Here is a 25799-nt window from a genome sequence, read left to right as displayed (position 1 = left end):
AACAGGAACCCGCTGCCAGTTCTGTCCCTCTAACTCCAGATCTAGGTCACAGATATAGATAGCATGGACCTAGGAGGAGATGTGTGACTAGGAGTGATAGAGCAGGACAAGGAGTGGTCTGCAGGTATATACTGGGCAAAGAACACTAGCAGCTATGAGGTTCTGACTTTTGAATAATGGCTTGTGTTCATTCCCCAGGCCAGTCCAAGGTTTGCAGCTAAGCAAAAAGTCAGAGAGCTCCAACCAACAGGGAGCCTTCAGTTCTGTTGCTGGGAATCCATAAGTCTTCCAGTTAGCAGAAAGGTTAGGGTCAGCATCCGTCTTCAACCAGGGGCCAGCCTGTAGTTGTTACCCAGACCCAAATCAGAGAAGGAACTTGCAAAATTTAGACCAGAATAGCAATGATCAGGCTTTATTCTAGACTGGACCACTCTAGGCATCCCCAAAGTTACAGATTCCTGGCTTGAGTTGCCCCTGTGTTCCTTGAAGAACTCAGAACTTAGTATTCAGAGAAAGAAGCATCAAAATCCTAGAGAATACAAATCAAGCCCAAACATTTCCTCTAGAAGTGTGCATAGCCAGGCCCTAACAAAAACAGGAAGTAAGGCTGGAAGAATAAATAATATCATAATAAAGAACTATTCTATAAAGAGAGATGCCCAAGACTACAAGCCCAGAAGAAGAAAATGACTTGAAAATATATACAAGCAAAGCCTATACAAAGCAAACAATGTCAGTGTGAGCTATCTGACTGACCATCGAGGGGGCAAGAAATGACCAATTGTCATGACAACTTTGTTCAGCACATTGTAGTTTTAAACCGAAGGTTGCCAAGGTGCCACTTTTTCTTCATTGGTCACACAGGATAATTTTAGCTTCCTTCATCTCTATCATTAGGGAGGAAATAGCTTTTACCCTTCTGGAAACTGGATTGATTTGATTTGAACTCTGCAATATGGCTTGGGCGTCTCCAAGGATTTCAGTTTGACCCCAGCCACCATAACTGGCATAGAGGTTTGTAAGGCAGGATCTATTTGCTTGGTGGTCATGGGATATGGTAGGCTACAGCAGTTGGGTATCAGTCTCGTCTACCAAATCCATCTCTTTTAGGATTTTTTTTTAACTGCAAAGATTTTATTGGGATCAAAAGGGATCACAGACAACAATGTTCTTACTTTTTTTTTTTTTGGCAAATCAGGCAGTTCTCTCCACAAGCATCCATTGCTTCTGCTTTGCAAGACATTTCCCGGCAGATGAATTGGCTCTAAGTTCCTGATTTTGATCCTGATAAATCTTTGCAACCTCATATTACTGTTTAACCCCTTTCATATAGTTCTGCTGGTAGCTTTCTCCTACTCTCTGCTGACAGGCCTTCAGTCTTTCCTGGACAGTATTAATGATTTCTTAATCAACTTTTATAGTCTCTTCACCACATTTCTGCTTCAAACATAGTCCCTCCCTTGCAGATCCCTATTGTGGAACTCATCTTTATGGGGTCAGGTAAGCAGAATTTCCCATGTTAGCTACCTAAAAAGGGACAAAGAATGGTCTTGCATCAGAAATCTGATTCCACAGATTTTACCCAAGTAAGTTTCTATAAGCTTCCCAAGTGGATAGAATTCTGCAGCAGAGCATCTCTGCAGCAGCTACATTGAATCATGACCTCAAGGATTGTTTCAGTGATTCATCAGATTGGTTTGAACTCTTCAAGTTTCTTGGCTAGAAAGGCCATTCCAGCCTCTGCCCCTTCTTTGGAGATCACTCCAGGGGGACAGAGCAGGTATATTATTAGGCTACTTGTGATGGTTCCAATTCTTATCCTTGATTCTGCTCTCATTCACTTGTTAAAGCCCTACTCGTAAAAGGACTCCACAGCTTTTTTTTTTCAATGAAATCTGGTTTGAAAATGATATTTCCCAGTCAGCCTCTTGGTTTTTATTCCCGTCAGCATTGCTCCTTTTACTTGTGCTGATATTAAGACCACTGTGATTCTTAAAAACTAAGAGCTCTGCTTATAGTCGCTGAATGCACTTGGATAATTTCCTTTCATTTTCGATGTGCTACAATCAGAAAGTATCCCTTGGTAGGGATTGCTCTTCAGGTGCTTATCTTTATTTTCTACATCAAGCACCTTTAGCATCCACTGGGCTAATTTCATGTCAGTAGGAGCCCCTACATTGTCTAATGTAGAGGCTTTGCCCATGGCAGCCATAGGGTGCCATGTTGCTGTGTTGGCTCATCTTTCTGCCCAAGATTCTTCTTCTTCATTGCCTTTCTTTTCCTCACTTTGACTCAGGCCAGTCTGGTAGTTCCAGGTTGGATTGAACAAAAATCATTTTACAAAGCCAAAGCATAGAAATACTCATAAAAGACGCCATATTGGTTTAGGTAGACCTAGCTCCTCTGGTCTTTATATGGAAGCATTTCTAGTCATAGGGGTGTTTTGACTGACATAGCAGTAGAACATTCATCGAGTCAAAAGAGCATTTATTTATGTGATGACTATTTTATGCTCAAATGACTAACAAGGGGTCCCTTGGACTAATCAGTACTCAAGGATTGCTCCCCTGCCTTTCAAACAAAAATCAACCCAGCCAATGTGGCAAGGCCTTAGGAGAAACTAGCCTCAACTACATGGAAGGCCTTTAGTTACTACTGCTACAACCACACAAGTATAGAACTTTACATTTATCCCATACAATTTCATCTTATTAGATCTGACCTTTTAACACTGTCAAGATCTTTCTGAATTTCATTGTCATCTAATGAGTTGGCCATTCCTTTTAATCTTGTCTTCTTTAAATTTGATATTATCCACACCTTCATCCAGGTCATTGGTCAAAATGCCAAACAAAACAAGGTCTGAGGTGTATTGCATTATAGACCTTCCCTTCTTGTTGACTCATTACTTATGTCTCTTTGAGGCTATTCATGCAACTTTGCCCACCTAACAATCATCTAAACACATCTTTCTATCCACAAATATCACTATGTTTTGTCAAATGCCTTACTGAAATCTATGTATCCTACTATAACATTTTCTTAATCTACCAATTTAATAATCTGAGATTTGAACCTTCGCCTCTCCAGACCACAAAACCATGAAACTGGTAACTCAGAATAGATGGACACCTGACTTCCCACTTTCTGAGCTGCTGGTGTCCATAGAAGGTGGCAACAAGGTCATTTGGGGTTTTTTTCTACTAATGTAAAAACTCTGAGATTTGGATCTTAGCCTTCCCAGGCCAGGGAGCCACAGGGCTAGGCACTCAAAGTAGATATCCACTAGCACCTGATTCTCCATTCTCTCAGCTGTTGGTGTCCACAAGAGGTGACAATGAGAAGGTTCAGCAGGAGCTGAGTCATCTGCAGTCGGAGAATGATGCAGCCAAGGATGAAGTAAAGGAAGTGTTGCAGGCATTAGAGGAATTGGCAGTCAATTATGATCAAAAATCACAGGAAGTTGAGGAAAAGAGTCAGCAGAACCAGCTGCTGATGGATGAACTATCCCAAAAGGTGGTAAGTGACCAAAGAGTCTTGCGGTCTGTCCACCCCCAACTAAAGCTCCTTTCCCTCCCCTCAAAAGGGAACATTATACGTTATTTTGTTTCATGCCTTCATATGTGTACTAAAGAGCCCCTTGGTTTTTGCTCCTCACTCGTTGCCTCTATTCCATGATTTTGACCTTTCCTCTAGGTCCCTTCCATCATCTTTCTCCAATGCCAGTAAGATCACAGGCTCTCCCTCCATGTAGGTCTCACTGAGAGCCTCTGTTCTGGGGGGAAAGGATAGGGTATATTGGTAATGACTCTAAGGATGGTGGTGACTACCTTTAGGCTACCATGCTGTCCCTGGAGTCTGAGCTGCAAAGGCTACAAGAAGTTAGTGGTCACCAGAGAAAGAGAATTGCTGAGGTCTTGAATGGGCTGATGAAGGACCTAAGTGAATTCAGCGTCATCGTGGGCAATGGGGAGATCAAGCTGGTAAGTAGGAATGGGGTCTCTCCTTTGCTAAGTCTGCTCAGAGGGGTGAGAAGAATTAGGGAAATGGAGTCTGTTACCTCCTTTGATCTGGTACCGGGCACTGGAGAACTGTGATTCCTACCTTTGAGGAAATGCTAGTCTAAAAGAGACAAACCCTATATCCATATCTCTAGGAAACAAAATTGTTTTTAAAGCCAGAGAGACAAGTGCAAAGCTAATATTATAGCAGTGATAATAACTGCTTGGTGAGAGAATAAAGAATAAAAAAGTATTCAGGGTAGGGTAAAAAAAAAGGGATTTCCTAGTAGGGGTAAGCTTTGAGTCAGGTTTTGAAAGATAGTAGCAGCAACAGAAGAAATAGCTATGCACAGAGTGGTAGAGTTGGATCAAATTGTTTGTGAAAAATATGAACTCCATGGTAAAATGAAGTCTTACTGAAAGATTGACATGATAACTAGAGGGCTGGGGTGGTTGGGGTAGAGATGGGGTTCCTTGAAGGCTGCGTTGAAGAATTTTGATTTCCCATCATTTGCAGTAGGCAGCTTTCTCATCTTGAGCAGGGAATCTAGGAAAAACAGAACTGTGCTGCCACCTGAGAAAATGGCAGACACTACAGCAGAAGGGGAGGGGGAGTATAATTTTAAGGACTCCTCCACTGGTAAGACAGATTGTGGCCTCTTTTTTTTCTTGTTTGATCCAAAGCCAGTGGAAATAAGTGGAGCCATTGAGGAGGAATTCACAGTGGCTCGACTCTATATCAGTAAGATCAAGTCAGAAGTCAAGTCTGTGGTTAAACGGTGCCGGCAACTGGAGAATCTGCAGGTTGAATGTCACCGAAAAATGGAGGTGACTGGGCGAGAACTTTCTTCCTGTCAACTGCTCATTTCCCAGGTGAGGGCCCAAAGATTGAGGGTCTTTTGTAGGGGATAGAAATCTTCCCCTACTACCAATGTGGCTATTCACTGCGCCCTACTCCTAGCCAAAATCTTCTGGAAACCTGAGGCCAGTGGATCATTAGCAGAGGGAAGAGATAGATTCTGGGTGGTAAACTGAAAGTTGATAGGCTCTAAACTCCTAGGCTGTTGGCTTCTGAAGGCAGTGTCTCTGGAATACTACTGTCCCACCAGAGTACATAGCAAAATGCAAAGAACTGAAACTGTAGGGAAGGTTGGGGAAACTTTTGAACTTTCAGAAGATGCCTCTGGACTTCTGTTTTTACTCTTGGACTCTGCCTCTTCCCCTTCACCAGCATGAGGCCAAGATCCGCTCCCTGACTGAGTATATGCAGAGTGTGGAGTTGAAGAAGAGGCACCTCGAAGAGTCCTATGATGCCCTGAGTGATGAGCTTGCTAAATTACAGGCTCAGGGTGAGACCTTCCTCCTGTCTCCCTCACTTCATCTGGGGACTTGGGGCAATCTGTGTGTGTGTGTGTGTGTGTGTGTGTGTTTGCCAGGACTTATGATTTCCTTAAGGTGGGGAGCTCCCAGAGGGGAAACCCCTTCTCCAATGCAGATCTACCATTGTTCTTTAACTACAGTCTCAATTGCCTCATGCACTGAGAAGTTATCTGAATTGCCCAGGATCACACAGCCAATGTGTTGCAAACTCAAACCCAGGCCTTCCAGACTTTGAGACCAGCTCTCTATCCATCTTATATATTATGTGCTCTCTCATATAAGAAGGGATAATTAACAAGGTCCAAAACAAGTAGCCCCATGGCCTGTTCATTCAGGTTCTGGCTAGAAACCAATGATGATTTGCATGAGGTTTAATCTGTTATCAACCAAAGACTCTCCCCAGCCCCTGTTTTATCAAGTTAGACCATGCTGGACTGGAGAAGCTTATTTTGGGGGCTCATTTAATTAATAGCCCTACCTGGACAACAGCTCTTATCACAAAGGAATGAGTTATTTCCCTGGAAGAGGCATGTTCAATGTTAATTCTTTCCCAATCCTCCTCAGAAACTGTGAATGAAGTAGCCTTGAAGGACAAGGAACCAGACACACAGGATGCTGATGAGGTGAAGGTGAGGGAGGGGGGAGGTGAGAAAGTTGGGGAAACTGCCAGCCTTTGGCAGGGTGAGGGCTATTCTGGATTTCATAGAAATGAAGTATGGGGGGACAGTCTCTGTTCTTAATGGGGAGGGGTATTGTTCACAGAAGGCACTGGAACTGCAGATGGAGAACCATCGTGAAGCCCATCATCGGCAGCTGGCCCGGCTTCGGGATGAGATCAATGAGAAGCAGAAAATCATTGATGAGCTTAAAGAGTAAGGAAGTCTAACTAGTTGATCCTGTATAAGCCCCCGGTCCTCTTTGTCTTCCTTTATGGCCTCCAAAGTTTATTCGGAGACTCTGGAATAAGTTCATTAATTGTGCTCTCATTCATTTAACAAACATTTTATATGTGAATACTATGCCAGGTGCTGTAGAGGAAACTAAGGATATATTTGAAACAATTTTCAATTTGTACCTGGGGTTGGTGACCCCAATTAGGCTCTGATGTCTAAAGGTAGATAGGTCAGTCCTGAACTGCTTCTTCTCTTTTCTTTCTTTATTCCTGATCTATCTTTTATCTGTACAGCCTAAATCAGAAGCTTCAGCTGGAGTTAGAAAAACTGCAGGCTGACTACGAAAAGCTAAAAAGTGAGGAGCATGAGAAGAGCATTAAACTACAGGAGCTGACGTGAGTCACAGGCATGCCTGGAACTCCAGGGGTTGGCATCTGTAGTCATGTGTGATTGTGCCTGGACACAAGACACACTTGCCCACATATGTTGGTGAAAACAGGATAACTTGGTGGGGAGAAAGGAGTAGGGGGAAATGGGCTAGCTAGCGTCATAAACAAATTCTCACTTTTTCCAACCATCTCCTGGTGTTGATGGGCCTGAAGATTTCTCTATGAGCGACACGAGCAGTCCAAGCAGGACCTCAAAGGGCTGGAGGAGACTGTTGTGAGTAATTCTGTACAGGGCTTTGGGAATCAGTAATCTTTATTAAAATAGCTTCTAAAAGGGAGGGATCTTTGGTCTTTGCCCTCAGATTCCTTTCTGAACCTCATTTTTCTGTTCTTTTTCAAACTCTGGTGTTAAACAGATGTCTCTCACCAGGAGACATCAGCGAATGATCAGTGTCTCACTTTGGCCCCAGGAAGTTTTGAATCCTGTTTTCTAGCTCTCTTCAAACATATTTCTCCTCTCTAGGCCCGGGAACTCCAGACCCTCCACAACCTTCGCAAGCTGTTCGTTCAAGACGTCACGACTCGAGTCAAGAAAGTGAGTGTCATTTCCAGTGTCTTACTGATCTCTTTCTCTCCCTCCCTTATTTTACTCAAGATTCTAAATGAGGCTAAGCTGACTCAGTCTGGATAAGTTTCTGATAGGTTCTGTCTCCTAATATTGTACTCCTTTCTACTAAAGAGTGCAGAAATGGAACCCGAGGACAGTGGGGGGATTCACTCCCAGAAACAGAAGATTTCCTTTCTTGAGAACAACCTGGAACAGCTTACAAAGGTTCACAAACAGGTAAAGTTGGGGAAAGAGGATGACAGAGTTTCCTAATGACAGTTTTTCTGGCTACTCTGAGCTCTTACTTGGAAGTTTCTTGGGCTGACAATTAACTTAATTTGAATGCTTTTCCCCCTCCTATCCCTAAAAATACTATCTTTATATTTGGCTTTCTTCTTCCCATGACTATCATTTATCTTTCTAAACATGGCAATCCCCAGCTCATCCATCTTGGGGAGATGAGTTGGGATGGCCTGGAACAAAGAGAACTGCAGCAAGAATTTCAGTTGGGCTTTAGGAAGAACATCTAACAGATGGAGATAAACAGGGAACAAAAGAAGCTGTGTATCCTCCAGGGATATAGGCTTGAGGGAGGGAGGGAGTCAGGGAAGTGGACAATATGATTCCAGGATGGCTTGACCAGCCTGGGGGTGGTGGGGGCTAGTCTATGACTCTTGTATGTTAAGTTGCTGCCTTTCTGTCCCCCCTCCTCTCTGCTGCGGCTCCTTAGCTGGAAGTCTGGGTGTCCAAGGTATGGGGTGGGGGAGAGAAAAAGGAGATAGCCCAGAGGAATCAGGACAGGAAATGTTTGGTATATTCAAAGTAGGGATCCTTCCCTTTTACTTCCAAGATATTTCAACCTTACTGGCAGGCTTCAGCAGTTGAAGCATTGGGCATCATTATCATTCCAAGGAACAAACTCCAGCAAGTACCCTATAGTTTTACTTCACCCTTTTCTGAGGCCTAAAGGCAGACTTTTCATTTACTTTGTACCAGCAAAAGGCTAGATTGTATTTCCTCTCTCCACTCCCCTACAGACCCAAAAGGCTGTTCCCTTCTCTCATAATAGTCACTCAATTCCTTCCCCATCCCTCTCTGGCCTCCATCAACATAAGGGTGTTTCTCAAGCAAAAAATAAAATCTACCTGGAATAGGTGGATTTGCATGTAACACAAATGAGATATTCCCCATAGGAAGAAGAAAGTGGACTTGGCAATAATTTTGTTACAAATGGGCCCTAACTGGCAGCTAATTCATCCAACGAATATTGCTTGTAATCTATACTTAATACGAAGGTGAAACTATACAGAAATCTTTCTCATCAATCCCCCTCCCCCAGGACTGCTGTATTTTTGTTCTGCGAGAGCCCTAATAATTCCTGTTCCTTTCTTTGGCTGGGCATTTTTTCAGTTCTTTCATAGAATATGGTGAAAAATCTAAGGGTGTCTCTTTAGGCTGTAGGGGATGATTTTGTTCGTTCCAACTGTCCCCTGGCCTTATCCACAAAGGGAGGGGAAATCCCAGGAGACCTTCTCCTATGGGGGCAAGGTGCACAAGGCTGTAAGAATTCAAACATTTTCTTTCCTCCCTGTGGGGCTCTGTTGGAGTGAGTGTGTTGTATGGAATGGGGGAGGGAGGGGTTATGTCTGCTTGTGGCTTCTGCTCTGCATTGCATTTGACCTTGTATGGGACTCCTTGCCATATTTTAAGTCGCCTCTTCCCTTTGTCATCCCCTCCACTCCCACCCCCACCCCCCCACCAAGAGCTGCTGTTTTGCTGCCTCCTCATCTTCCGCATGCCCACACTTTAGCTCTGCTTGTGGGTAATCTCCCTGTAATCCTCAACCCTGAAGCATTGGGTCCCCATTTCTTACTGTAGCTGGGGTCTAGAGCTAGGAGGCAAAGGAAAGGGAGAGGCCAGTTCCATCCAGTGGGGACGTGAGGTGCTGAGGAAGGCCTAGGCCCTAGGCTGGGTGACATAGTGGGCTATGATTTCTCCTCAATTTCTGGACTGCCTTCTCCCCCCCCCCCCCTTTCCCTCTTTGCCCTCTCCTTTGGCCCCACTGCAGCTGGTTCGTGACAATGCAGATCTGCGCTGCGAGCTTCCTAAGCTGGAGAAACGACTTCGGGCTACGGCTGAGAGAGTTAAGGCCCTGGAGGGCGCACTGAAGGAAGCCAAGGAAGGCGCCATGAAAGATAAGCGTAGATACCAGCAGGAGGTAGACAGAATCAAGGAAGCTGTGCGCTACAAGAATGCTGGCAAGCGAAACCACTCTGCGCAGATTGGTGAGGGTCAGGCCAGGGAGGGGGGAGGGCTGGGCAAGCCGGGCTCCCAACAGCCTTCTGGAGATAGCAGGGCTCTCTTCCTGACAAGCCCCAGATACCCTGATGCCCTCATGCACCTCTTTCCCTGGGAAGTTTCTTTGCACAGTGGAAGGATGTCACCGTTTTCCCTCAATGGAACAAGTGGAAAGTAAAAACATTGGAGCCAATGTGGGCAACAGAGTAACTCCAGGGGTAAAAAGTAAGGGTTAAGAGGCATCCTTCGTGCCTGGGTCTTCTCTTTAACCACAGCCAAACCAGTCCGGCCTGGCCACTACCCAGTGTCTTCACCCACCAATCCCTATGGCACCAGGAGCCCTGAATGCATCAGCTACACAAACAATCTCTTCCAGAATTACCAGAACCTGTACCTGCAGGCTGCACCTAGTGCTACTTCTGACATGTAGTGAGTAACGCGGGCGTGAGGGATGGGGAGGGCAGAGCCCACGGTCAGGAGGCCTTAGTCCCTACAGGGCAAGATCAGGCTGAATCCCTAAGACTTATTTTATTTGGAGTAACTCTTGTTTTCTGTTCTTGTTTTTGCCCAAGCAACTGTCCTAGTAATGAAATAGGATTAAAAATGGGTACCACGCCTCCAAGCTAAAGGTTAACTGTTCCTTACTTCCTGCGTTGGGAAGCCTCTATCACACTGATTTTAGATATGCTTTTATTTCTGGGGTGGGAAGATGGTGGCCTTAAAGCTTGGGGAAGGGCTGAGATGGCATCTGCTCCACTCTACCCCTCCCATCCAGCTTTGGCAACTCCTTTGCCAGCAGTGCAACCTCTTCCTCCAGTGGCAATCTGGCTTCCTACCAGAAGCTAAACATGGATAATGGTAAGAAGAGAACATTGGTTGTTCAAAATGGGACCCAAGAAACAGGGATTCCAGGTTGGGGTTGAGGGTGGGATGGGGGAGAGGAGGCAGTTTGGGAGAAGCAATAACAAGGGGCCTTGGGGTCTCTATCTCTCCAATAGCATCCCAAATCTCTTGTCATGTCTGGGGCTAGAACTCTCCTTTTTTGATTCCTCCCTTACTAGCCATCCTAACCCCTTTTCTTAGTGGGGGGAAAAGAATAATCTCTTCCTTAGAACTGTTTACCCATAAAGAAATTTAGTGTAAAAAGAAAGTAGTTATACCCCCAAATCCCCAACAGCTTCCTAAGAGATAGGGGGGAAAAACTTGGGAAATTGTCACCCGATGCCTATCAAGTTATTTATTTTCCTTTTGTTTCTTCTACTCCTCATGCTTGATCTCTCCAGGAAATGCCACAGACATCAATGATAATAGGTACAGAGGTTTCCCTCTTAAGGTGTCTCTGGTGGGTGGGTTGAGGTGAAGCAGGGGTATGCTGGAGCTCAACTAAGTCAATTCTTATATTTTCAGTGTGAGCATTTATGCCTCAGAAAATTGGAAAATGCTAAAATTTGGGAGCTTTGATTTGTTGTTTGTTGATTGTCTATATTTAAGAAAGAGATGGAGAAAAGGTTAATTTTTTTCCAGGAGAGCCAGTTCTTAAACTCCGGGGTGGGGGGAGTTCTTAAATTTCCCTAATCCTCTCATGGAGGTTCCCTGGACTATGCTATATGAAAGGAGTTGGGTGGTGGTGGACGGAACTAAGACCATTCTCTCCACTACTGTGACTAGTAAGGTTATCCCAGTCCATTCCCCACTGTACCGCAGAATGACTTTTCCCTTGATCATCCATCAATCCAGAGTTCTCCCAGAATTTGACCTACTTCACAATATGATCTAGTGTAAATAGTCATGGGGTGAAAATTATGTTCTCATTTCACCTCCATTGTGAAATAAAACTTTGTGAATAACAACTACAACTGGATTTGAATTGTGGCTCTGCTATTTACCCACATCCTTAGTTGGTTCTCAGATTCCTCATCTGTAAAAGAAAGCTTCTGGAATACTTTCCAAAGTCCTTTCCAATTCTAAATCTCTGATCTTATGAACAGTCCTTGTCCCTCTACTTCAACACAAGCATACAGTGAAAGTAAAGTGAGAATGCTAGAAAACTGTTCATAATTGCAAAGTAGTGGTAGATGGTATAATCTCTTCTGCTTCCTCCCCCCCACCCAAACCCATACCTTCTGTCTTAAATTATCCATTTCCAAGCAGAGAAATGGTAAGGGCTAGGTAAGTAGGGTTGTGACTTGTCCAGGGTCATCCTGCTATGAAGTATCTGAGGCCATATTTGAACCCAGGTCATCTGGACTCTAGGCCTGGCACTCAATCCACTGTGGTACCTACCTGATCCTACTTTCTTCTTTAGGAGTGACCTGCCCTGTGGCTGTGAAGCTGATGACCAGGCTAAGCTTTTCCCCCTTCATCAAGAGACAGCAGCCAGCTAATCCTCCCCCGTGAACTGATGGATATCTGCACTTTGAGGTAACTTTAGGTGTCTAACAGAGACTAGCTTCATTTTGCCTCCCTTTATTTCTTCACCATCTAACTCCCCACTTCTCTCAAGCTCCAGACAGTTTGCTTTTCCTTAAGCAGATTTCTGCCTGCCCCTCTCAAATACTGGATCTATGCTGCCTTGCCTTGACACTCATTCCCTTAACCTGAATCTGTGTTCTGCCTGGTGTGGCCTGCTCTTACCACAATACTAGCTCTTAGTCACTAGGGGTCACTGGTACATGCCCAAAGAAAGAATGCAGCTAGGAAGCTGGGCAGGGAGGAGACTGAGATTTTGAAGGAGGGAGGAACAGCCAACAGAATTCAAAGGCTGGAAAAGATGTCAAGAGACCATATCATTCCTCATTCCATCAGACACCTCAATTATTTTAGAAAGATCATATGTATCCTGATCGAAGAAGTCTTCAGGAAAAATCTTCCCTGACACCTTGTTTTCCAACCTCCTAATTTTTGTTTTCAACCAATATTTATGATAAATGCCATCTCTGGGCTCCTATTCCACTGACTGGAAAGAAAGCCTGATGACCAGACTGTCTTTTTTTCCTCATAAGGGGTAACCAGAATAGTTTCGAAGCATTTAATGCAAACCTTCTCTATGGGGCTGTTCTACAGCCTAAAGGTCATTCCTTCCACTTTTGAACTGGGAGGGAATGGAAGACCAAGGCTAATGCCCCTTCCTCTCACTTTGTAATCAGAGTGGATGGGGGACAGGGGACAGGAAACAACACTTCACCTTTGTAGAGGATACCTGTCTTGAGCTTTCTGATTCCTAGCTACATCTTTACATGTCTTCTCCATCATCACTCTCCTGGATCTCTTCTTCATGGTCTCCCTCAGATTTAGAACTCAACATAAGGCTACTATCAGACTCACTATTTTAGATCCCTGGGGATCATTAACAGAGAAGACATTGGTAGACTTTTGATTAAATTTACAATAAACATTTGACATGCCTAATACACAAAAGGCACCGAAATAGGTACTGGGGACAGAAAGATGAAAGTATTCTATCAAGGAAATTTGCATTCTTGGCCTAGCCAAGAAAGAGCTCAGCCAGAAAGTTACCCATGATGAGCCACCCCAGTCTTATACAAAATATGAGAAAGACAGAAAAAACTGAAAAGGAGATGCTGGGGGATTTAGGGGTGAACAGTAGGGAGTGATGAGAGAAAAAGAGGGTGGGAATTGGTGGAGTTTATGTATATTGGTATTATGCCAAAAATCTGTGAAATTGGTGTACCTATTCCTTTTTTGAATCAAAAAACTCAATTGCTTTTTATGGCTGGGCTGCAGAGTGATCCCACTTTCTTTTTCTTCCCCAGTTTCTAAGAGGGATTGAGGCCTCTCCTCTGAGCATGCTGCAAACCTGTGGTCTCTGATACTAACCCCTTCCCCCAATCCTTGTTGTTCAACTGTATCATGTTTGATGTCTTTCTCTTGTTCTCTGTATATCTCTGTGTACTGTATATCAAAACTGCTGCTATGTCTTTTTTTTCCATTGTCTTACTCTAGAAGGTATCTAATAATGTATCTATCAACTTTTTTATGCATAGCCTACCCCACTCACTTGGGATAGTAAGGAGGAAGGTGAAGGTTTCTTCTCTCATGTATGTCTTTCACATTGAGTGGTATTAATCACTGAGTTGGGGTCACTGGTAAAGGGGTCAAATGGTAAGAAGGAACAAAGGAAGCTAGAGGCCCTTGGCCTTTCTTAGTTAAAAACAAAAACAAAGCCTTAAATTGAAGAATGTTTTGGCTTTATAAATCACACAAACACTCCCTTTCCACATAGATTTGTTGAGTAGGAATGGCTGAGGATTCCAGATATTTACCTCTGTCCTCCAAAATCTGTCTCTTTCCCTCATATTATTCTCTGGGCACTATAAACATGGGTGGCTGAAATCACTGTCTCCTCTTTCACTTCTGCCCTTTGTACATGCTACCCCATGGTTTATGCCCCAAATTCCCAGAGCAACACTGTAGTGATGGAGGAGCAAGGGACTCAGTCCCCTCAATCTTTCTTCACAGAATCTGGCAAATAACTGCTTGTCTTTTTAAACCAGAGTGGAGAGAGAACAGACAGATGGTAGTTGGCACTGTCTGTCTTCTTGAATTTCTCCCAGGGTAATTCCACAAACAGGCAGGGAAATTTCTTGCACCTATTTTTGCAACACCAACCTCAAGGTTTGGAGGAAGTGAGCTGGACCCCTTTCTCTTTGTTCCATATTATGCTGCCTTATGCTCTCACCTCTCCCCCAACTGCCCTTCTTGGTTTGGGGTAAGAATAACTTTCTCTAGATTTATTCCTCTGAAGCTGGAGGCAACAATCTCTCCAAATGTACAATTGTTTCTTCAGCAAAATGTTTCTTCTTCAAATGTTTCTTCAGGAAGAATCCTTTTCAAAGAGTGCACTTTAAGGAAGGGCAGAGGAGAAAATCTGAAGGAAGTAGAGCTTGAAGGTTTGATATCTGGAAGTTTCAACTATACCCTTCCTTAGCCCAAAAAGCAACTGCTACTGGGTGTAGGAAAGGGTCATATTCTGGTTTGGTTTCAGGCTAGCTCTTTCTTCCATCCAGCTCTGCCTATGTGCAAGTAATGTTATAGTTAAGTGCAAGACTGGAGGACTTAGACCACTGACTAGAAAGAAAGCCTGATGACCAGATTTCCCTTTTTTCTCACAGAAGTAATTAGAATGGTCTAGAAGCATGTAAATGCAAACCTTATCTACAGTCTAAGAGCCCTTCTTCAATTTCTGAACAGTTAAGGCTTAGGGAGGAATCCAAGAAAGAAAATCAGAGACTATCTGTCCAACAGACAGGATAAAGATAAGCCACTTAAGACTGTCTGAGGCATAAGTCCAGGACAGAAATGATAACTCACCTTTCTCAAACAAAACAATCACATCCCTGCTTCTTACAGTCAATCAACTAGGAGAATGTAGAACTTGCCCCCCCCTTCATACAAACACACATCCTTGGAGCCAAAAGGGAAAAAATGGGAAGGGGGAAGAGGGAGTATAGCCATACCTCCTAAGGTTATAGAATTAAGCAGAATTGGAGCTTAGGGCAGACCTGATAGAGCCTAAAAGTACCAGACAGATAACATTGAAGGAGATCAGACACTAAAGGGCTGGATGCCGAACTTGGCCCCAGAGGCCCCGAGTCCAGTAAGTCTTATGGAATAGTGCCATTTAATTATTCTCTGTAGGAGCAGATGAGTTGTGAAGGCACAGGGTGGGGGGGGGGAAGGGCTGGGAATGTATCCCTCACTCATTAGACACACGCAAGCACGAACGCAACAGACAACCAACCAATCCTTCCATGAAGGCCTCACCTGCATCCCCCTCCCCTAACCCTCCCCTGCCAGGTCCCTACCACTTGGCTGACGCCAACCCCCCTCCCCCCCATCTGCCAAACGTTGCATGTCGGAGTGGAAGAAAACACACCGCAAATCCCAGTGTCTATTACAGTGCGAGCGGATCTCTTTACGAATAAAAGGAAACGTTAACCTGGCCCCAGCGTGTGTGTCTTGGGGGGGAGGGGAGGAAGCGGCTAGAGGTGAACCTTGGAGGGGGAAGGGCACTTACAACGGAGCCCCCGCCTCACGGAGGCCCTCCTGCTCTCGGGCTCAGACTGGGAAGGGAGGGGGGTGGTTCTCCCCGCCGGGAAGAGAGGGCGGTGAGGTAACCAGGACTTGGCCTTCCCGACCCAGCCTGCGCACGCATGCGCTCTCTCCCGCTCCAGGTGAGAGGATGATGCGTTCGCGAAACGGCAACTGGGTGGGGTGCTAGGAAGACGGGAGGGAGGAGGTGCGTTACGCCCGCTCTGCGCCTGCGCGTTCCCTTTCCCGTAGCTGGGACCGCCCCGCCTATGTCACGTGACGGCGGTGCAGGTGAGCAGCACTTCCGGGGGCGGGCACTAGCATCGGGGCTCCCGGCTCGGGCTCGGGCTCGGGCTCCGGCGGGTTCGCAGGGGTCGGGCTATGGCGTCCTCCTCCTCCTCCTCGTCGGCCACCGTACCGGCGCCGTCGGCGGCGTCAGCGGGCCCCGGGCCGGGTTTCGGCTTCGCCTCTAAGACCAAGAAGAAGCATTTCGTGCAGCAGAAGGTGAAGGTGTTCCGGGCCGCTGACCCGCTCGTGGGCGTGTTCCTGTGGGGCGTCGCCCACTCGGTGAGACTCTGCCCCCTTTATCCCTCCCCTCCCCCTTCCGGGACGTGTCTCGGAGCCTTTCCCCCGCCCCCAGCTCGGATCGCCCGGGTTTCAGTGGAGAGGGGCGTCGGGGGCGAGCTGGGGAGGCCCGGGGCACTAGCCCTAGACACTCGCGCTCATGTCCGTCCTCCTTTCTAGCCCTGGTCCTTGATTCCGGAGCCCCTGGCTTAGCCTGGGTGAGCCTCAGGCTTCATGAGTCACCTAACTCCCAGTATGTCCCCACTATGGTCCGAAGGTACAGCATGTCAGAGGTGCTACCCCTGTCCCCTCCCCTTTCCAGCCTGGTGGCGAGCTTGGCCCAAACTCTTTAACAGCTTCCGTGGCTGCAGTGATGGAAGATGGGGTGTGGGGGAGACACCGTTTAACCCAGAGCCTGGAGGTGCTTATTAAATGTTTATTCATTTTCATGGAGAGGACCATGAAGAATGTTCTTTAGTAGAGGAAAGAGACAGCTGTCAATCCTTATCCCCTAGTGTAAAACACTAGGGAAAAGGTTAAGATTTTGTTAAGACAGAAATAGGGGGAAAAGTTGAAATTTTCTTGAGCACCCCCATTCTTGTATTCCCTAATGTAAAAGCCTCCGATCTGTGTTATTACCAAGGTGTAAGAGGAAAGCAGTGTAGCTGAGGATCTTGGATTAACTGTCTTCTTTTGCAGTGGCCTTAGGGAAAGGCAAGGAGCTTCAGATTTTGACACTTTCTTTGTCCTGCAGAAGGGTGGAACTAAAATCTCACCACTTATATGGTTTTATGATTTGGAAAAGTACTTTCTGTCAGTTAGGCAACTCTGTGGTCTGTACCCGGTTCCTAGGCGTTTAGTGTTCAGTGGTTGTAATTGATCTGCAGAGGAGGAAACCTGTTTTTTATAGTGTTCTCTCCTGCCTTTCCACTCAACCCTTAAGCCCTAACCTATCCTCAGTAAAAGAAGCTTTCTCACTTAAGTGTTTGGGGTTGGGACAGTAGTCAACAAAGCACTTGCCATTGTGCCTATAGGCTCCCCCCAGAGTGTAAGCTCCAGTTTAGTTTTCCTTTTAAGGCTTAGATGAGATATCCCTTGAACATATGTCCTAATGATGATTCAGCTTATGGCACAGCAGGTGCAAAGGATGGCTGAATCTTAGGGGATAGCAAGTTATTTTTCTGGAGGAGTGTGTGCCTTCTTTTCCAACTAAATGAGTTGCCACTGCAATACGTGTAAAGGATTTAGATTAGATTTCATCCTCTTGGGTCATGTTATTTGGGGGGAGATGGATGGCAGCCTTGGGGGGAGGGAAGAAGGGAAAAAGAAAAGTAAAAACAAAGGCATAGGAGGTACCTCCCCCAATCCTTTCCATCTGCTAGACTAAGCAGCCCATAGACTCTAACACATTATTTGGGGCAGAGAGCAGAATAATGGGAAGGCCTTAATGAATGTGCTCCAAATAATCTTATACTTCCTGGCTGCCTGGATTTCTTTTGAAATCAGTTCTCCCCCCCATCCCCCTTATACCTGTGAAGTTGAGGGACCTTCTACAAAGAATTGGGTCAGAGCAGTAGGACTAAGAAGAGAAATGTTCAAAACATACTTTCATTATTTATGGTCTTCCTCTAAGCCATCCTATCCCTATGCTTTTATCTGCTCTCTTTTTGTTCTGGACACTGGGTGAGTTGAATAGACTGGTCACTGCCATTAAGAATTGTATTTAATTACTTAGCTGCTTTTTCCTTCCCTCTGCTCTTCCCCTCCAGGGTCTCCTTAGCTCCACCTGGCTAAAATGACTACATTTTAAAAACTGGAACATTTGCTTTCCCTGTCTCAAGGCTGCTGAGTATTTTCTTTTTCTTTAGAATTTCTTGCAGCTTTTAAAATAAACATGAGAAGCTTAGAGAGTTTGCCTGATAAAATGACTGTGAGCATGAAGTCACATGGAGTAGATTTAAAGTGGGACTATAAATAAAATTTGCCTGCTTTTTTCCTTAAGCAGAATGAAGGAATAGAGATTTTATTTCCCCTTCTCTTGGCACACCTAGATTTTTGTTTATTTTTTTAAGGGATGAGGTTTAAACTGCTCACTTTCCCCCATCCTAACCCTTCCCTATTGCCATTTAATATCTCTATTTGATTTTTCACTAGATTAATGAGCTTAGCCAGGTCCCACCCCCTGTAATGCTGCTTCCTGATGACTTTAAGGCTAGCTCCAAGATCAAGGTCAACAATCACCTCTTCCACAGGTAAGTGAGGTCTCTTCCTCTTTTCTCTTATATAAGATGAGAGAGACTCTCTCTCATAATTCAGGAATATTTAAAACTTCAGAAGAAAACCTTAAGAGTTAAAATTTAGAATGTAGAATCTTCGCATTCCTGCCCTCTAAAGGTTTACCTGAGGAAACATTTAATGATATTCTCTCTTACAATGCCATCAATATAAAATTCTCTCATGTTAATAACTCTGTCTATTCAACAGTGGGCTCACTGCTGATCTCAGAATGACTAACTTATCTGGGCCTCCTCTTGTTAAGATGAGTGTTCCCTCTTCAACCTACCCTCCAGGGAGAACCTGCCTAGTCACTTCAAGTTCAAGGAGTATTGTCCCCAGGTCTTCAGGAACCTTCGAGACCGATTTGGCATTGATGACCAAGATTACCAGGTAAGGAATCACTAATGGGATGAAGTTGGTTTCATCTTCCCAGCAAATAAAAGGAAGAGAAACCAGATTTGATTCTGACTTTGATATGTTATCTTCAGTTCTTTCCTATAGGCTAGACATTTCTTCTGCATGTTTTTAGTTGATCAATTTATTTTCTCTCTTTGGAGTGAAAGAGAGATCTCCATCTCTGTTCTCTGACTTCTGTTATATTTCCCAGGTTTCTCTTACCCGAAGTCCCCCAAGTGAGAGTGAAGGCAGTGATGGTAGATTCCTTGTCTCCTATGATCGGACTCTGGTCATCAAAGAGGTTTCTAGTGAGGACATTGCTGATATGCATAGCAACCTCTCCAACTACCACCAGGTTAGTCTTTCAAATTCCATTCTACCACCTCCCCATAACCCACAAATGTATAAGTTGCAGTGGCCCAAAAAGACTATCTTACCTTTCTCCTCTATATAGACCACTTAAAAAAAAAAAAGCAAAAACCAGATATAAACTGTTAGAGCATCTGGGTGGTACAATGGATAGAACACCTGTCCTGGAATCAGAAAGACATCCTCCTGAGTTCAAATCCAGCCTCAGATACTTAGTAAGTGTTGTGCCCTTGGGAAAGTTCTTTAATCCTATGTGCCTTAGTTTCCTCATCTGTAAAATGAGCTGGAAAAGGAAATAGCAAACCACACTAGTATCTCAGACAGTTGGATAGGACTGAACAACAACATGGACTGTCATCACAAATTATTATTTGTACCTGTGATATAGAAAAAGAATAATTGCTATATTCTCTCCCCTCTGAGAGCTTACAGCTAAAGATGTCCTGTGTTTGGATATAGACATGGCATACTATAAGCAGTAGATTCATCTAGGATCAACCAATAAAATGTTAATATCCTATATCTGTCAGGGGCAAGGGGATATCAAAGATAATAGCCATGGTTATGGGTTGTGCAGAATGAGTCCAGAGAAGCGCTACCCTCTTAAGATCAATTAAGGTATAATGCAGTGATTGTCACCTTTTTTTTTAGCCCATGGAGCATGTTCTAGAGTAGTCAAAAACACTTCACCCACTCATCTTGGTTCTGCTTGCCACCAATGGAAAAAGAGGGAGTCTGAAAAAAAGTGCTGCTTCTAAGGAAGCACAGATACCTTAATTCTAGACTCAAAAGCATAGGTTCTGTCCTGGGTGGATATTATTTTTGCCTTAAATTAATCCATGGAAGATTTCCATTCTAAAATGGAATCCTCTGGATTCAGGAAATTGGAGTATTAGACCTCACTGTCACCAGCTGGCAAAATCTAGCAAATCCCTTTGCACCTAGAATTTCCAGTTTATTTAATTGTAATATAAAAATACCATATCTGTTTGGCCTGGTTCAAGAGCTGTAGGAATGATTAGGGGTATTTCTAGGAGGTCTGGTCACTATGATCCACTCTCCTCTGGACACCATGGACAAGTTCCAGATTAGATTTTTCTCCTCCTTAATGTAGAACCAGGATTCCTTTTGCCTAGTGTTTCCCAGGTGGGTCTGACTGGTCCTCTTTTCTGATTTTTCCCAAATCCTCATGGGAATGCTCCCTGGGGCTTCCATTCTAGTATATAGTCAAGTGCCATGGAAACACACTGCTTCCCCAGTTCCTGGGAATGTACCGGGTGAGCGTAGATAATGAGGACAGTTACATGCTTGTTATGCGCAACATGTTCAGCCACAGGCTCCCTGTGCACAGGAAGTATGACCTCAAGGTAAGGGGTGAGGTGGGGTGGGGAGGAATAAAGAGAGTTCAGAAGGGGACTGACAGGAGCTAGAAAAAGTCAATGTCAGTGAAGTGTTGAAGTTCTCGGGGTGGGAGGTGGGGGTGGGGTGGGGCCACCAGCAACAAGAAAGGGGATTGATCTGAAGAGCAATGCCTTTCCTCTCCAGCCACTCCTTGACTGTCTCTTTCCAAATCTTTCCTTTTGCAGGGTTCCCTGGTATCTCGGGAAGCCAGTGATAAGGAAAAGGTGACCTTGGTTTTTGTGGGAAGTGAGGGAAAGACTTATATCTTGACCATTCTTGCTAATGAGGGAAGAAAAAAATCTGGTTGATGGATTCCTGCAAACTACTCCCTGCTTCTAGACCACAGAAAAGAAGAAATAATTCCCCGGGAAGGGTTACATCCAATTAAAAAGCAATTGGTTTTTAATCAAAACTCAGTTAGATGGGGCTTTTCTGTGGGAAATGTAGGGGTTGGTATAAGAACAGAGAATGGGATATGCTAAACATAGGAAATACATGTATTGACTGTCCTCATCCCACGAGTTTTCTCAGGCTAAAAGAAAGGTTTCTGTTGAGAGGAGAGATGGAAGAGTTGGGATGTGGGCAAAGATTGGGTTGGAAGCCAAAGGCATGAGAATTAAAGGAGATGATTCTGGGCCTAAAAGTGAGTTGGGAGTAGCCAGAACTATGTTCAAACCATGAGTGCATATTATGAGTTGAAGCAGAAACTATTTAGAATATAAACTTATAGAAGGCAAGGACTCTTTTCATTTTGTCTTTGTATTAGTGCCTGGCATATAATAGATGTTCAAGAAATGCTTCTTGTATGTAATTAGTTGTGAAGTTATTCTTAGGCCTTGGCCAGGTTTGGCAGGTTTGTACTAGGCTTTGTATTACTTTTCAGGGAAAATATCAGGAAGAGGGGCAGGGACCTAAGAAGGCATCCTGGAGCAGTAAGAGGGCTAGAACTCCAGAATAGTAGTGGGGAGGAGGGGAAAGGGGGGTTTTCTGAGGCTGCCTCCAAAAGGACTTATCATAAAACATTGCTCTCTCCATTCCTCAGGTTAAAGAATTGCCCACTCTGAAGGATATGGACTTTCTCAACAAGAACCAGAAAGTTTATATTGGTGAGGAAGAGAAGAGAATATTTTTGGAAAAGCTAAAGAGAGATGTGGAGGTGAGGACTGGTGGGATTGACCATGGTGCCCTCTAGTCATTCCTCCATAGGGCAGCTGTGTCTTCTGGTTCTAATGTGAAGGAGCTTCTCTCCTTTGTCCCTGTCTATTTTGTTTAGGTTGGGTGCAGAGGTTTGGGGACTTCCAGATTCTTAGTGGGAGATAACTCACGACTCTGGTTGGGGTGGGGATGGTAGGTTTGAGGTGTGAAGACAGGACAGTTATCTTGGACTCTAAGCTATGAAGGATCTAACTAGATATTAGGTTGCCCCTCTCGTTTGTCCTCTGATCCTTTGTCTCTTTCCTAGAGATAGTCAGAATCATGGTGGGTTGGTAGGGATGGATTCCTAGAAGAGGAGTCAGGTATCTCTGACACACTGGTGATCCTTCAGTTTCTAGTACAGCTGAAGATTATGGACTATAGCCTCCTCCTGGGGATCCATGACATCGTTCGAGGAACAGAGTCAGAGGAAGAAGGACCTGGAAGAGAAGAGGAACCCGAAGGGGAAATGGACTGTGGCATGGCAGGGCCTCCAGCTCTGGTTGGTTCCTGTGGCACATCTCCTGAGGGAATTGGAGGCTATATCCATGCTCACCGACCCTTAGGCCCTGGCGAGTTTGAATCCTTCATTGACGTCTATGCCATCCGAAGTGCAGAAGGTAAGAAGTATGTTGGAGACAAAAATAAGTTGAGAGATATTCCTAGTGGTCAAAAAATAAAATTAAGGAGACCCTCCCTGGAGCTGAAGGAAAATTAGGGGAGAGTGGTTTATTCCAGACAATGGCAGCCCTGAGTTGAACCATACGTGCCTTCCAGGAATGGTTTTATAGACTCTCAAGCATGAAGGAGATCTCAGAACTCATCAGGTCTAAAAGGAAGTCCCTCTAGTATATCCATAAAGCAAGAGAAGAGAAGGCACATGTTAGATAACTATAAGCAATAAATGAATGTATATTTTTTGGAGAGCAGAGGGGTGGGTGAAAATCAAGATTATTCTTTGCCTTTAACTGTGCTTCCTCATCTCTTAGGGGCCCCCCAGAAGGAGGTATATTTCATGGGCCTAATTGACATCCTGACCCAGTACGATGCTAAGAAGAAGGCAGCTCATGCAGCAAAGACTGTCAAGCATGGAGTGAGTATTCCCCATAAAATTTTATGTTTTTCTGGGCCTCATATTTGCACAGTCCACTTTAGGGCCTAGAAACAGTCTTTTTTTTTTTTAAACCCTGACCTTCCACCTTAGAATCAACACTGTAATGGTTCCAAAGTAGAAGAATATTAGGAGCTAGGCAGTGGGGGTTAAATGACTTGCCCAGAGTCACACAGCTAGGAAGTGTCTGAGGTCGGATTTGAACCCAGGGCATCCCATCTCTAGGCCTGGGTCTTCATCCACTGAGCTACCCAGCTGCCCCCAGAAACAGTCCTTAGAGGAAGCGCTTTAATTTTCTTTGGGAATGGCATCTTTTATTTATTTTGTTTTTATCGATATGCAAAACCCACTTCCATATTTGTCATTGGTGTAAGAGTGCCCTCATACGTAACCCAAACCCCAAAATAAAACCATAAATACACTATGAAAGATGACTCCCAACAGGGGAACAGTGCCTTTTGAAGATGTGACTGGGAGGGGGGGAATGGGATCAAAGGCTGAATATAGAAATCAGAGGAAGGACTTGGGCTGAAGGAGCAGTCCATCCCCAGACCCACCCTGAATCTCCTCTTTGTTTTTAATTCTCCCATTCCACAGGCTGGTGCAGAAATCTCGACTGTCCATCCTGATCAATATGCCAAGCGGTTCCTAGATTTCATCACCAACATCTTTGCATAGGAGACTGTGTGGCCCTCTGGAACTCCTCCTTGGGTTGGGTGGGGGAGGAAGGAGTGACAGATGTAGGGGGAAGACTGGAGGAGTTAGGGTTGTCCTTTTCCTTAACTAAGTCCAGGTTGCCTCTTCCCCACTCCCAGAGTGATGTCCTCTTTGCTTCTTGTCCTAACCCTGCCTCCCCTTCCCTCCCTACCAGTCAACTTCATTAGCATTTTACTGAGGATTTTTTTCTTTCCCAAGTGCCTTGATCTTTGTAAAATGTCATGTTATTTTTATAAAATAGGAGGGGCTGGATTGCTTGGGGTTGGAGGGAGGGGTGTCTTCTGACCCTGGCAGGACCAATGACTGGCTCTGCAGCTTGAGTCAGGGATGGCTTGAACTTTGCAGTTGACTTTATTGGAGGCATGGAGGCTCGATCTTCACTCTTCCAGCATTCCCTCACATACTTGGGGGAGATGTAGATGCACGAGTTGGTGGAGCCAGTTCTACTTGTTGAAGTAGAGGGATGTTCAGAAGACACAGCAGGCTGGCTTCTCACTGGGATGGGGGTTTAGGGGGATTGTATGACTTTGTCAGGGACTTCAAATGGCCCCCAGCCCCTTCCCCAGGGTCTGGGACCACCAAAGTCTCAAAGCATCCTCACTGTCTGGGCCCAAGTGGGAGTTTTTGCTTGGTTGTGGCTGCTGGTTACCAGAGCCTCTGTCTCTTCCTGGTATTGGGACCCTTTCAATCAGGTATTTTGGTGGCTGATCCTGGAGCCTGGGGTGAAGAAAGTTCTGAAGCTAAAAGCTCACGCTATTTAATATTACTTTCTCCTTATCTAGTTATTCCTGGATATTGTTCCAGGGGCGGGGGAGTTCTTCAACCTGGACCAAACCTAGTTCTCTTTTGGGTGCATCGAACCCAGGACCATTCCTTCTATCTCTCTCTAGCTCTGTCTATAGCCTACCCCCATTCAACCTGTCTTGTGCTGCTGTTATATCTACAAGAAATAGGTGGCATTGTCATCCCTATTCCTTACCTCCTGAGAGGAATTAGCCATAACTGCCCTTGCCCAAGTCCTCTAGGGGTAGTAGACCTGCCTGGAGTTTGAGGGGCATCAGGGAAGCCTAGGTGACAATCACTCCTTTCAGATTTCTCCAGGGTCCCTGATGCCCCAGGTTCCGAGTCAGGGCAGTACTTCCTGTGTGGTTAGGTTGTTCTGTCAATAAATAGTAGCTCTGTGAGTATATTCCCCACCTACTCCTTTAGGAGGAAGAAACTGAAGAATAATGTGTGTGTGAGTGTGTGTGGGGGTCTGATCTGACCCTTCCTCTTCCTCTGCCTCCCTCCAGGGGCCTGATGGAACTTACTCCTCCCTTCCCTCTTTACCCTATCTAAATGCAATAAAACTTAGGACACCAGCAACTGCCTTTCTCTAGAAATTGGTTTTCTGCCATAGCTGATGCATCGGGCAGTGTGGGCGTCTTCATTTGTTGCAGTTCCTTCCCACACCTTTTTTGTAAAAAAAAAAAAAGAATCTTGCATATTCCTATTCTTGCTGTCTCGATATAGAAATAAATTATTAAACCTAAACTGTTTCGTCTTAGTGCTTTCTGTATTTTTGAGGTTCGGTGTGGCATAGAAGGGGAGTATTAGAGGGATAGTTGGGTGACTTAGTAGCTAGAGAGCCAGGCCTGAAGATGGGAGGTCTTGGATTCAAATATGATCTCAGATATGATCATACCTAGCTGTATGACCTTGGGCAAATCCCATAACCCCCACTGCCTAGCCCATATTGCTCTTCTGACTTAGAACCAAATCTACATACATAGTATTGATCCCAAGATGGAAGCTAAGGATTTTTTTAAAAAGCATGTGTCCCCTCAGCAGAGAAGCCACGTAAAAACAAATGTCACTATTTCTTCCCCAAGCTTCTTGGGAAGAAATCTGGCTGCAAGGGAGGGAGTGGGTGAGGGGAAGGGATGCAGCTGGGTCCTGGGAAAATGTGGGGGAAAGATCAGTTATCTAGTCCCTGGGGTGGGAAGAGTGCATTCGTGGTACTCCCCAAACAGCCCCCTGGGATTTCCAAAGGCCTCCTTATTAAATTCCTCTTCCGCCATTGAGGGGTGGGGGTGGGGGAAGGAAGCCTGACTTGTAGATGAGGCCCTAGGGTGAACAAAGGGGTGGAGATTATAAGGTTTTAATCTGGAA

At 45.0% G+C, this 25799-nt stretch overlaps 2 protein-coding genes across 25 annotated transcripts in view; both read left to right on the top strand.

Annotated features, from left to right (window-relative positions):
• Positions 1-15531, top strand: part of KIF5A (kinesin family member 5A) — a 32131-nt gene extending 16600 nt beyond the window's left edge. Inside the window, exons 14-30 of one of the 24 annotated variants that reach the window (XM_056797751.1) lie at positions 3313-3519; positions 3837-3983; positions 4686-4874; positions 5233-5350; positions 5946-6004; positions 6144-6253; positions 6568-6669; positions 6877-6937; positions 7187-7258; positions 7403-7507; positions 8001-8021; positions 9339-9555; positions 9844-9997; positions 10344-10426; positions 10852-10879; positions 11874-11989; positions 13342-15531. In XM_056797751.1, the coding sequence (XP_056653729.1) occupies positions 3313-3519; positions 3837-3983; positions 4686-4874; positions 5233-5350; positions 5946-6004; positions 6144-6253; positions 6568-6669; positions 6877-6937; positions 7187-7258; positions 7403-7507; positions 8001-8021; positions 9339-9555; positions 9844-9997; positions 10344-10426; positions 10852-10879; positions 11874-11952 (1752 nt within the window). In that variant the 3' untranslated portion in view covers positions 11953-11989; positions 13342-15531. Of the gene's footprint in view, positions 1-3312; positions 3520-3836; positions 3984-4685; positions 4875-5232; positions 5351-5945; positions 6011-6143; positions 6254-6567; positions 6670-6876; positions 6938-7186; positions 7259-7402; positions 7508-8000; positions 8022-9338; positions 9556-9843; positions 9998-10343; positions 10427-10851; positions 10880-11873 lie in introns of all 24 variants that reach the window. The other 23 variants (XM_056797764.1, XM_056797759.1, XM_056797749.1 and 20 more) reach the window with 23 other exon arrangements.
• Positions 15532-15893: 362 nt separating this feature from the next.
• Positions 15894-25181, top strand: PIP4K2C (phosphatidylinositol-5-phosphate 4-kinase type 2 gamma). The gene is made up of 10 exons (XM_056797774.1): positions 15894-16186; positions 18338-18435; positions 18754-18850; positions 19068-19211; positions 20446-20592; positions 20812-20850; positions 21669-21782; positions 22173-22440; positions 22810-22913; positions 23529-25181. Exons 1-10 carry the CDS (start codon positions 16001-16003, stop codon positions 23607-23609), a joined length of 1278 nt encoding a protein of 425 aa, XP_056653752.1. The 5' UTR covers positions 15894-16000; the 3' UTR covers positions 23610-25181.
• The last annotated feature ends 618 nt before the right edge of the window (positions 25182-25799 follow it).

Source organism: Monodelphis domestica, chromosome 5 (assembly GCF_027887165.1).
Source record: "Monodelphis domestica isolate mMonDom1 chromosome 5, mMonDom1.pri, whole genome shotgun sequence".
In the NCBI taxonomy this organism is placed as follows: domain Eukaryota; kingdom Metazoa; phylum Chordata; class Mammalia; order Didelphimorphia; family Didelphidae; genus Monodelphis; species Monodelphis domestica.
Note: the sequence above shows the minus strand (reverse complement) of the source record. Positions and strands in the feature narration are given on the sequence as shown.